A 12,488-nucleotide genomic window follows, 5' to 3' on the forward strand; every position below is an offset into this window, starting at 1 on the left:
ATGTATTTAGTAACAAAAGGCGAATTTTACCACATGCTCGTAATGTGTGAGTGCTGTACATTCGTATATTGAACGATGAAAATTTATGCAGTACAGTACTGTACAGTAATCCTCGGTAATCTACTTGAACTTTACAATATCATCGATTGCTCTACTGACTGATAGCTAGTATAAAATGGTCAAAATAAGATAAAGTCAAAGTTTTTTATTAACGTAATATAATGCTTCAATATAAGAGTATGCATGACAGCGGTCCGATTTACGGTTGATACATAGGCATTATACAATATTATAATATACCTTTTTAAGAGTAACAGAATACAATTCCGTAAAGATCATAAGCGCATTCAGTAAGAGAACAGATGGCTTGTCTTTCTTAAAGCAAATAAATACGCACATCTTAACAAGTTAAACTTGGATAGGACGAGGGTTTTAAGTTCAAAATACTTGAAAGCACCTCATTGCATTCTAAGCCTTCAAAATGAATTTACTGTCGTAAATGTGCACAGTATTTATACCCCTGTTATAAAACTTCGATTCAACTTGAAATACAAATGACCCACATTTGCAAAGACTAAAAGCGCGTGTAAAGCATATACTACATAGAAATATGGTAATAAAATAACACAGTACGTAATTTCTGAGATTTACAGTAAAAAAGCTGTCCATAATATCGTTATTTTCTCTGTAATAAACACAATCGAATTAAAAAATTTCAAATAAATGCGTACCAAAGGCGGTATAATCAGATCATGATATAAATACTATAATTATTGCTTTACCCAATACATACATTTATATTTAATGCGAATTTTTTAAAAGTAGCATTCTTACTGATATACAAAATACATAAACTACCCTACTATACTTCGACCAAAGCAGTATAGGAACATCGAAATAAATCTATACATTAATTAACTAGAGAATCAATACATAAAGCGGTATTTATAATTTGCAAAGACCCATCGAAGCCTGGTAAACGGTACTGTAAGAAACATACAGTACAAAACACTGTCAACTCACAATGTTAAGGCACGAATACAGTGCATTTGTTTAAAGCAATGGAATTCATAGCTTTTTGAAGTTTTAGTATCGCAATTGCGTCGTCATTGCTATAAAATATATCTGTGTACAATTATTCTTGGCTGTTGTTGATGAAAAGAATATCTAATGGTAGGGAAAGGAATTAAGTGTTATCAGGTATTGCTCGTGATGATATAAATATATACTACATTATGAAACAGTTTTCATGACTTTATATTGATTAGAACTGATTAATATACGCGAATTCAAGAGTAACAAATATCAGCTAAATAACGTAATCTTTAATACCTTATCATTCTTTTCGCATAGATATTTCAATTTCTGTGCTCCTCTGTGCATCAGTACACCCTCTAATCTGCCGGTTGAAGCCAAACGTATTTCGAGGGCTTTTCCACCCCAGCCCATTACTCTGTTACTTCCAATATACGCTATTGATAGTAGAGAAATAGTTATATAGACAATAAATAAACTGTTAAATGTAATGATTCAGGTTTAACTTGCCAACTGATGTTGGAGCTTCTCCCCATTCGACAAATGCATCTCGAGCCCTTCTTCCAGATGTGTCAACGAATACGCCTTGATCTATAGTTTAATTTTAGCAAGATTGTAAGGATACTCCTAAGCCGCAACATATTTTTACTGCTTACGACTATTTTAATTTTTATCTACCGTTATACAAGAGTAACAAGAGCAGCCTCCGATTTTTTGGATCTATCAAAGAGATTAGTAGATCAACCTTAGTGACAGTTAACAATGTTATACAAGTAGAACCTTTAGTAGCTGGTATTACCGTCTACAGTGATTATGCTATGTGGTGCGAAGACTTCTTCCCGCTAAGTAATCCAAACATAATTAAAATATACTTAGAAGTTTTACTTTCAGTAATAATCGGTTTGATAAAGCATGACACATGTAATGTGGAATATTGTCTGTCCTATTGCATGAGAATATTACTTTACCAATGATAGTCTAGGAATATACAGGTCGATAGTTGACCCTGTAGCCATATCTATAGCATGGAAACCAATTTTAGAAGCATAGACTACTTTGATCTGGGATTGTTCTTCTTGAACAGTCATACTGACAATTCGCGGAGAGTAACTTAAATTTGTAAATGACTATAAATTATAAAGGAAAGGGTATTAGGATAACGCAGAATAACAATTACAATGCTTTCAAACATACCTTAAAGGTCATAAATTTATGAAACGGTTTCGGAGCCCAAGCATATATTTCGATACTGTTTCGCAGTGCAACGCATAAAAACTTTATTTGATCGTATTTTACTACAGAGTAAAGAATTATATTTCATTAAGTAAATAGTGCTACAAATATCGGAGGGCGATTACCACTGTACCTATTTTATAATAAGTGCATCCTTCTAACTCTCCAACGGAAATAAATCCTCTTTTCGTCGTTTTATCCAATGTTTCATCGCCTTTTTTCAGAATTTTAGCCTTCAAATATGATAGGAAGTAGATACGCAGTTTGTTCTTTTTTCCTAGAGTAAAATGTTATGTTTAATTAAATGGTGAAATGCTCTATAGGGTAATAGGAGAGGTTATAGAAAAAAATAATCATCTCGAGTAATCATACCACTTATAGAAATTAGAACGTTCTGGCCCTCCATGACGTCTATCTGTTGAAATCGCCTCCGAGTAATTAAGGGAAATACTTTTCCATTTCCGCTACGATCCAAAAGACTTAAACCACTATCAGTCCCAACTAACAAGTTTACACCTAATATCATTTTTATTTATCACATCGTTAATCGAATAAATTTCTGTGTAAGATAATTTTGTAGAAGGTTGTAACGGATAACCACTTACCCCACAAAGAAGCGCAAAGGACTTCATTGTAAAATTTTTTCTTAAATTTACTAACAAGTGGGGTTTCTTCGCTCTTAAAGAATAAACATGCACGTACATATTACTTGATTATTAGCCAACAGCTGGTAAACAATGTATCACAATGTTGCGACATAAAAAGCTTGCCAAAGCGTTTTAGTTCAACAGATTAGAATCTAGCTTACCCTAATAGTATTGTATCCATCAGCACCTGACACTATACTCAATTTTGAATTATTTTTTTTGAGCGTATTGTCTGATGAATCAATCGTGCTGCCGGCACTACCCAGACTGTCGATGGTGTTGTTGCTACTACGTTGAGCTTCACTTTCGGTTACTTTCAAAGCATTAATTCTTTGCATTAATTGCTGAGAATCACTTGAGCGATTGCTGCTGCTATTACCACCTCCGGTTCCTTGTTTCTTGGGTGCAGAAGCTGGTTGTAGGGGCCTTCCCATATTCTGAGTTCCATTTCGAAGTGTTGATGGATTTAATACAGCCATAAATTCTTCCTATGATTTTGGAATATACCATATTTAAACGCAATATACAGTATAGAAATAACGAAAGATGTAATAGCAAGAGGATATTGTCAAGAATATAACTGGCACTGCTTAACAGACCGATCTAACAACTTCCGTTTCGCCTTCTTCGGAATTACCTAGCAAAGGTTAATATTGTGTAATTATTTACTGAGCAAATTAAAATTTACATAGCAGGCTTTTAATTGGTTCACTTCTAAATACTAAGTATAGCTTACCAAGCAAGTTGCTAGTAGGTCCGTGATCATAGCCTTCGTTATCATCGTCGTCATCAGACTCCATAGGCGATTTCATTATATTAGAATGTGGAGAGGTTACCGGCAACTTTGTAAAATAAAGATGATAATCAATCGAAAATACTGTTTTAAAAACCTTAAAACTGGGTAATTTTTACTTCACGACATCAATACACACATGTGACGATGAGGGTGTAGTCACTGAAGCAGAGGCACTACGTTCTCTTGAGACAGGTAACTTCTGTTTTTGTCTTAATTCGTGAATTGCGGAATCTTCTTTTGAAGCTCTTGGTGCTAATGTTATAAGTTTCGCGTTAGTATATTTGTCAAAGGAGGTAAATTTTTAAATTAATGATTATGATTAGCCAAGCACGACCTGGTTCGTCATCAATTCTATCATTAGTTGGTTGAGTGCTAGCATCTTCGTCGACGGATTCACTTAGCTCGGGTAACATCTTTCCACCTTGCATAAGAGTCAGATTTCGAATTAATGTTGATCCTCCAGGGGCTGGAATGGGAGATGCTTCATCTCCATTATTCTCATTTTTCGACAGGGTATCAGATTCTTCTTCGTCTTCTTGTTCATAGCTAACAAATCCGTTTGAGTTTCCTCTTTCAGCGACTTGCTCGTATTGTTTCCTTCTCAAACGATCTAGATAGTCTTTAACTTGTATTCTTGTGTGTCTCGAATCAGGTTGATTGCGAATAAAGTCATGCTATAGTACCAATAACGAAAGATTAATTTTAAGTTCTATATTAATTACTCTGATAACAAATATCATAATAAGTTTTAAGATAACTTTGTGATAAATGTTACATAGCGCAAATATCATTTAAAATTCTATCAACGCTTGTAATTATTTTTAAATAATGAAGTTGGGTGATCACCGTGGCTAAAATTATTTAGCTTCTATGATAACCCTGATAGATAAGGTTCATTTACCTGTAACATATGATCAGTGGTTGGCCTTCTAGTATAGTTCTTGATTAAACAACTGCCCACAAAGTTGACGAAACTTCGACTCCTAATGAAAGTTGATAATACAATGATTGTTAGTAAAAGTAAGATGTGTGTTCGCAGTTAATGAAGTTATATATTGGGGTAAACTTTGCTATGAAGCTGTTGTTTACCATCTTCTAGGTGATTTCAGTTTTGGAGAAGGACCTCTTAAGATCAGGAATAGAGCCCTCATTGGATGGACGTCGCATAGAGCTATTAATAAAGTAGCAGTAGAATGTTTTATTTAAGATGCATTGCATCACCCAGATAAAAATTAAACTAAATTAACACTAGAAATTAATATTATAAATCTCTACTCATCAAGTTACTAACGAGGCTGACGCTCAGCCATTTCAATAGCTGTAATTCCAAGGGACCAAACATCGCTCTATACAGGATTCGGTAATTATTTATTAATAAGTGTAAATAGACAAAATACCGGCGTATTATAGTAATTATCAATGTATTCATTGTTGCATCTGATACTTACTCTGTGATCATAAGAATATGCTGGTTTATCGTTACATGCAATGACTTCAGGTGCCATCCTGTAATAGAGTGATAAATTTGCATTACTAATACATAGTAACAATGATAATTTAAAAGTAAAATAGAATCTATACCAATAAGGTGTTCCGATAAATGTGTTTCTGCGTCCGACTGTTTTATCAAGTTGAGCACTCACACCAAAGTCGACTATTACGGACGATATAATATCATCGTTAATAAACGTTTTTGTAAATTCATAATTATACTCTCAGATAAACAAATTATCTTTACTATCAGTCATCTATAAAACTGTACTGTACCTAATTTTACGTCAGCATTCTCTGTTAGCAAGATATTTTGTCCTTTTATGTCTCTATGGATAACTTTGTGAGAATGTAGGTAACTCAGACCCTAACAATTGATTATTGAACATAACAGACGATCTTAGATTAGTAGGTGAATAACGTTAGCGACGAAGATTTCAGAATCTATAGTTAATATATTCACAGAATTTTAGTGTTATGTAATGAAAGAATATAATAATCTTTAAAGGTTAACGAAGATAAGAATGATTTATTTCATTTAGAATAATGAATGAAAACGGGTCATTAGCATTTTTTATAGCTTAAGCTGATACTACAACGGATTAATCGTGTAAGTATAAACAACTCTTACTTGTAAGACTTCTTGACAAATATAGGCAAGCCAATTTTCTTTAAGTAATTGCTTATCTGATCCTGTTATAAATATAGGGTCAAATGATCACTTCTATGATAAGACATATCGCTTTAAATCGTAGTCCCAATATGTAATCAGGACGTGCATACCTTTGACTAAATCAGTGACCGAACCTGCGCCGCAGAACTCCATCACAAGCTATCAAATCACAATCGAAATTGTTAGTACGTAACGTTAAACTACTAATTGCAATTTTTAAAATACAGACCCAAAGTTGACTTTCACATCCTGGCGAGCCTTGTTTAATGAATGCTCCATAATACGTTGCGATATTCTTTTGATTGGAAAACTGAACAGTAGCAATAATACTCGTTGTTAGATTGTTACTATCAGAATCGCAAATACCGTACGTAAAGAAAACTTTTATTGATGATATTTAAGTCAATAAATTTCTATATCTTACCCTCCTTAACATATTAATTTCTAGTTTGATCTCTTTCTCTTCATCCTACCGAATAAAGGATAACTAAGACCGCAGATATGACAATCTCATATTGTACTATACATAAAATATTACGGTAAACTATATTCAAATATTAAGTTTCGCCCATCTTTATTGCTGCATTGATACTATACTGAGGGTGTACGGAATACCGTGTAACCAGTATTTAGCGATAACACAACTTAATTCCTTTGCAGGCATTTAACTTTTACAATTGTAATCTTGTGCAAGGCGTTTGTACTGTAACTGGAGTTTAGTAATGGCACCATAGTGCTTATATACCTTCTTTATTCCCATAATTTTAATAGCAGCTAGTTTTCCAGCTTTTCGATGGCGGCCCTGTCATGGTTAAAAGAAAAATTCAATTCAAGTGTACATACGTGTATATAGATACCTATAGCATGCCGCCATCGATGGGTACGTATTGCTATGAGGAAAGTACTAGCATTGAATGGCTATAAGTACGTATTCAGGAACCGGAATACTGTACTATCTTTTAATATCAACTATCTTTTATTAAGTTTCCCTTTCAACCGATGATGTATTGTATTGATTAATTAAAGTTAATTATCGATTTACTGCCCATTACCTTATATACAAGACCATAAGTTCCTCTGCCTACAATTTCCATGAGTTCAAAGGTATTGGCAGGGTCCTAGTATGACGAAAATACAATACATTTGATGTTAACGAAAGTAGCATTCGCTTTGTCACAGATAAAATATATATATTGGCACTAATCTTGTTTCTATTTTGCAATAGAAGTTTTCAGCAACCAATTATAATACGAAATGTGTTTACGTTCTACAGTATTTCCTGTAGCTAAAATATGGCGTCTTTCTTTACTATTGCTATAATGTTAGCTTGAGCAGCAATATAATTCACCTTCAAGTCGGATAGATCGATGTCACGATCTACAGCTTCCTTGCCGTCCATGGCGAATAAAAAATTCTATCTTTATCTTGACAACAACAATTACGTCGATAATCGATAACGAAGTTGAGTTTAGTGATTTTCCCTAAGTTAAAAGATAAACTGATTACATTCATTGCATGGCAAGTTAACTTTATATAGTAAGAACTAGTTGGATCAGCTTTTTAGTTGCTTTTCAAGCGCCCGTTTAAGAGATCAACAACTATGGTGTTTTTTGTCATAGAGTATGTAACAACAATATAAAGTTGAATAGCGATCAAATTAGGATAATTAATCAAAGCTTCCAAAATGGTACAGCGGTTGTAGGATAACTGATTACTTTTTTACATCCGAGTAGTTTACTTAAGTTAACAGTGTTAAACCAGCGCTTACTTTTGGCTAGAAGCTTAGGCTTAAAAAAAGCATTTGTAAAATTAAATCGATGTCAGTACTGTACAATTTGACTTCATCTTACGTAAACTTTATTGAAGAGTAACATTTACCAGACTATGACTATACAGTACTATACTATCAGTGATGAAATGAGCGCTGTGGAATGTTCCATCGCAAAGCGGTTACCGCATCAAAAGAAACTGTTACTTTTTTGTGACCATAGTATGTACTGCCAAGTCGCCGATAATTATGTGCTGTAATAACACTATCAAAACTATCATTATAGATTACACTGATCATGGTGTTACTATGTCTCCGGTTCTTACAAAGTCTGCCATAACAAGTGTAAAGCAATTAACAATTTGCTAAGTTGGAGTATGTTTCTAGCTCAATTTTAAATGACTTGGATTGGTCATTGAGACAGAAATGCATCATTGACTTTGGGCATTATTTTGTTTCTGGTGAAAAAGCCATTATGGTTTCTAAATTGAACGCATATGAAAATTGATATTTTCCGATAAGTCTATGCCATTGTATGGTCTTGGAGTTAGGTTTGGTGTACAGTATAGTGCATGGTAGACTCGTTTATGCATTCATCAAGTGACTGGATATAATATAGTGGTGTAGCAGGCAAGACGGAGCGATTGCGTATCAGCGGAAAGGTCGGAACTGGTTGAAAATTTAGCCAACACCAAACAGCTTGCTCTTGATAATTTTATACCGAAAAGATAATTAATTATTTGTAACTAGTTTAGACAAGATGTGATGATCACTAGCGGTAAGGCGCACCCTCGAGACTACCGTAGACTATGCCAAGACCTAGACACAGATGATTGCTCTTGAACGAAGTTAATATACTTTACACATCTGTGCCATGATTTCCATTGATAAGAAAATCCAGTCGGCGTTCACTCTTAGTTTTTATCCTTTTAAATTGTGATGGTGTACTATTGATAATATTCTATAGGTATCTACGTTTATTGCATTTCATTAAGAGTCTTCAACGAGATATCATATAGCAATTGTAAAATTGGATTGTCTGCTTTAGCGCGTTACAACAAAGCTCTAGTTGTTATCATTACCTTGTTTAAGAAATCAAGATTTTAGTGCTCTTCATTTCTTAGCGACCCTAATTGGCATGGATATATATATTACAGCTACTTCAACAACGTAATCGGCACGGTATAATGTACAAGATGTTGAAACTTCTTTTCCTTGGCAGTCTTAACTCTTTCGGCTAGATGAGTAATGGTGATTCTACTCTATTTATTTAACAAGCAGAAATCAGCCAGATAGCCAACACCAACCTTTCCAATCCAGGTCTCTATGGCCTCCAATACGCCACAGTGGTAACGGTATACTGAACCACCAGTGTGCATGTCTACTGTACAGTACAGTAGCAGAAGTGCTGTACACAACCGTATGGCATTTTGAAGATGTACAGTACTTGAGTACAGTACAATGCGTTTTTGTACTGTACTGTACAGTATCTTTTTAATGCGTAGCGGCGGAATACAGTACTGTACTGTATACTGTGGTACTGTACACTGTACAGTAGATCTAAACATAAATGCGGACTACTGTCAATGGCGAAGTGATTTAGAAGTACTCGGTCTAGTTTACTCAATGTCTTCCTGAGTTTGTAATATTAAAAAGTCAAAGTTACAGTATCAATCCGCATAAGAAGATACAAGCAATAGTAGAATGGTGATTAGTTACTTAAATTTGAAATAGTTATAATCATTTCCCGATATTACCGCTTGTATATACAGTAGAATTTGGTGTATAGTCAAGTAGTCAATCTAGACCTGACGTCAATCTAAGGGATTGAGCCAAAATCATTTAGGACTCTTGAACTTTGGACAAACTATGTCCATGTTAAACCTACGTTATCCGTTAAGCTGCATACAGTGCAGTATACTATACAATAGTATGCGTATAAAATACAGAGGAGTCCAAAATTGACTCTTTCAAACTTCAGTATTAGTATACGTCGTATAACGAAAGAGCTGCAAAGGTTCAATTTTTCCAATACATAATAGTGAAACATGGCATACAAGAAAAGCGCTGTATCTCATCCTAAACACCGTTCCAAGATGTCATACCTCAAAATGACAAATGACCATTGATATGTATCTTACATGTTAGCACTATATGTTATCCATCATCAAGTAGCGAAATGCTGATGATTGCGTGTACAGTAGTTTCGAAAGATTTACGTAATCATTAGTAAGTATATAATACGAGTAGATAAAGATCAAACAGTCGAAATTTTACAAGACTGATAAAATTATCATTCGTTAGTTCCTCTTGCTAAGATAGAATGGAAATAATGAATGATATATCTATAAGAATCAAATAACATATTAACAATTCAGTAGATTGCTTATTGTTTACTGATATCGTTATCTTTATTTACAATCGTATAATCGATTATCTTATAGCATCTTTGTCAAAGCCATACAATGTCATATAATAACATACACGAATACGTATATATGGGGATGGTGTACAATAACCATTTGTGGTTATTCCAGTAAAATTTGATGGTGATCATGTAGATAATTTAATACCTCATCTTTGCTTCGTAAAGAACAGAAAAATTCTCTATCAGATTTGCAAGTAATTTTTTCTAACATGAATATTAGATGACGATGAAAAGGAGTAAAGTGAGTTTCCAGTTCAGAAGTAATTCGTACGAAATCTTCCACACAGCATATAGGGGTTTTACTATATCCAGCATATAAGGCTGGATTGCGAAGAATACCTCTAGCTGACATGACGCCATCGACATTAGTCTTATCATAGATTTCTTGGGCATCATCAACTGTGAATACATTGCCATTTGCAATGACTGGAATGCTTACACTATCTTTGATTGTCTTAATAGCATCGTAGTGAACAGGTGTATGCTTTTCAGAGGTCGTACGTCCATGTACAGTTATCCATGAAACACCCGCAGCTTCAGCCTTTCGACACAAGTCCACCGTGGTATTAATATCATTATGAATTCTTATTTTGATAGAAATTGAGAAATTTTCGTTACAAATTTTCGATCGCGTATGTCTTACCATTTCCTTCACCAACTCGGGATGATTAATTAGATGTGCGCCGTAACCTTCATGCATAGCCCACCTCTGTGGACATCCGCAGTTTAAATCGACACCATCTGCGTATGGAACAATCAGTTCTGTTGCATCCGCTAAATCGAATGCATTACTAGCTGCAAACTGGACTATCAACGGCCTATCGGATGCAACCGTTGTGAATTCGCTAGCACGAGCTTTTTCTGATTTAATAAACGACTCTGATATAATCATGGGCGTAAAAGCGACATCACATCCATATTTACGGACTAAACTTCTAAAAGGCAATTTAGAATACCTAACCATAGGAGCAGACATATACACTAATTTATTACTTTTTAATAGTTCAACGACAATATTTTCTGCTTGCATTGTCTTTGCTATTATCAAAAATCGATCTGCAAAAGTCTTTACTTGTGAGTCTAGATTTTCGTAAAAAAGAAAGTTATGTGCTTATAAAAAATTCGGTACAGGTACAGTACTACTATCTTGCTAAAGGCTGGGCAAGTATAGAAGGCTACTATATGTGTACCGAATGGAATCCATTAAATTGCTTCTTAACTTAGTCAGTCAGTTTACCTATATCGTAAGAAACCGAAGAGTAATAATATAATTCTATATTATTTTCTTGTGCAGAAAATTGTTTACAATTACTTCTGTAATTTTAAAGTCAATCTTCTAGATGTATAAATCAGTATTAAATGTAAAGCATGTATTACACGTATACCAATCGCCGGCTAATAGTAAAGTATTGATACCGATAGATTAAATTTAATGCAATATTCTACTCTATGATAGAATAGGCTATATAAATTAGAGTTCTTCAAGGAGTCATCATTATCAGCAAGTGAACGATAGTTTGTATAACACGAGTTGTAGTTTTTACACCTGTGCAGTATAACCACCTCCGAATATCGTATTGCCACTACTATTGCCTTACTCACAATAGTCCTACAGTAAATACTTGTTATAATTTAGCACAAAGCATTATAGAGTCTGCTATCTTGCGATAATACTAGACGATACATTTTACCAACTTGTAGAACTAGCAAGTTTAAAATAATTCTTAAAAAGATGCAAACTTTTATGAGCATTCACCATAACACATAGCTACAGCAGCCATAGAACGTGCAGAACTTACGAGTTTGTGACAAAGCATACTTACAGTTTGTAAAGATATACTGGATGTCTGTCGATTCTAGTAGTTTGGTTACGTCAGGACTTATTCAGTAGAATGTGAATTCAACTTGATTCAAATGCTGCTATAGTAAATGATACTTCTGTATTCGTCTTATGACTGAATCAGTGGATTTTCTCTAAATTCATCATACGATTTGTTGGAGTAAACTTGCCATTCATCTGTGGCTGCGTTTTATCGAATGGCTCGCTTCTAGGGTATGAGTTCGCAATGAATCCAGTCCAAAACTGATGTCATTAACCGTGACTCACTTGCAAAGATAGGGACTAGCAGAAGATGCCATACAGCACTGTCATAGTGACATCATTTTATCGCGGATAAGTCATGTGACATGAGTTATCCAAATGACCGTGTACCGTAAAAATGATCGTACAGTACAGTACTGTACTGTAAGTCTGTACGACTGTACGTCCAAGTCAGGAGGGCCCCTTCTGCCACTGATTTTCACTTCCCTCCCCCGCAGAACTCCTTGCGAAGACTATATAAACCGGTGATCTCACGCTTTCAGTTTTCAGATCTGTTGTGAGGATCTATCACAGCAGAAGCGGGAAGGGAAAAGAG

General features: G+C 34.6%; 2 protein-coding genes across 2 annotated transcripts; both read right to left on the minus strand.

The window, feature by feature from the left end:
• Nucleotides 1–910: 910 nt before the first annotated feature.
• Nucleotides 911–7,274, minus strand: TRIADDRAFT_52207 (uncharacterized protein; the record flags this gene model as incomplete). Its single annotated transcript, XM_002108790.1, has 26 exons — nt 911–985; nt 1,333–1,472; nt 1,835–1,877; nt 2,004–2,162; nt 2,230–2,330; nt 2,402–2,545; nt 2,641–2,784; nt 2,874–2,946; nt 3,077–3,403; nt 3,515–3,552; nt 3,652–3,757; nt 3,848–3,963; nt 4,046–4,385; nt 4,613–4,694; nt 4,801–4,882; nt 5,003–5,057; nt 5,160–5,217; nt 5,293–5,365; nt 5,479–5,569; nt 5,834–5,895; nt 5,986–6,034; nt 6,105–6,185; nt 6,300–6,344; nt 6,621–6,677; nt 6,928–6,993; nt 7,224–7,274. The coding sequence occupies 26 exons, from the start codon at nt 7,272–7,274 to the stop codon at nt 911–913; spliced, it is 2,658 nt and encodes an 885-aa protein (XP_002108826.1).
• Nucleotides 7,275–10,171: 2,897 nt separating this feature from the next.
• On the minus strand, nt 10,172–11,101 carry TRIADDRAFT_52208 (uncharacterized protein; the record flags this gene model as incomplete). The annotated part of the gene is made up of 1 exon (XM_002108791.1): nt 10,172–11,101. The coding sequence occupies one exon, from the start codon at nt 11,099–11,101 to the stop codon at nt 10,172–10,174; it is 930 nt and encodes a 309-aa protein (XP_002108827.1).
• Nucleotides 11,102–12,488: the final 1,387 nt, after the last annotated feature.

Source organism: Trichoplax adhaerens, genomic scaffold (genome assembly GCF_000150275.1).
Source record: "Trichoplax adhaerens TRIADscaffold_1 genomic scaffold, whole genome shotgun sequence".
Lineage (NCBI taxonomy): Eukaryota > Metazoa > Placozoa > Uniplacotomia > Trichoplacea > Trichoplacidae > Trichoplax > Trichoplax adhaerens.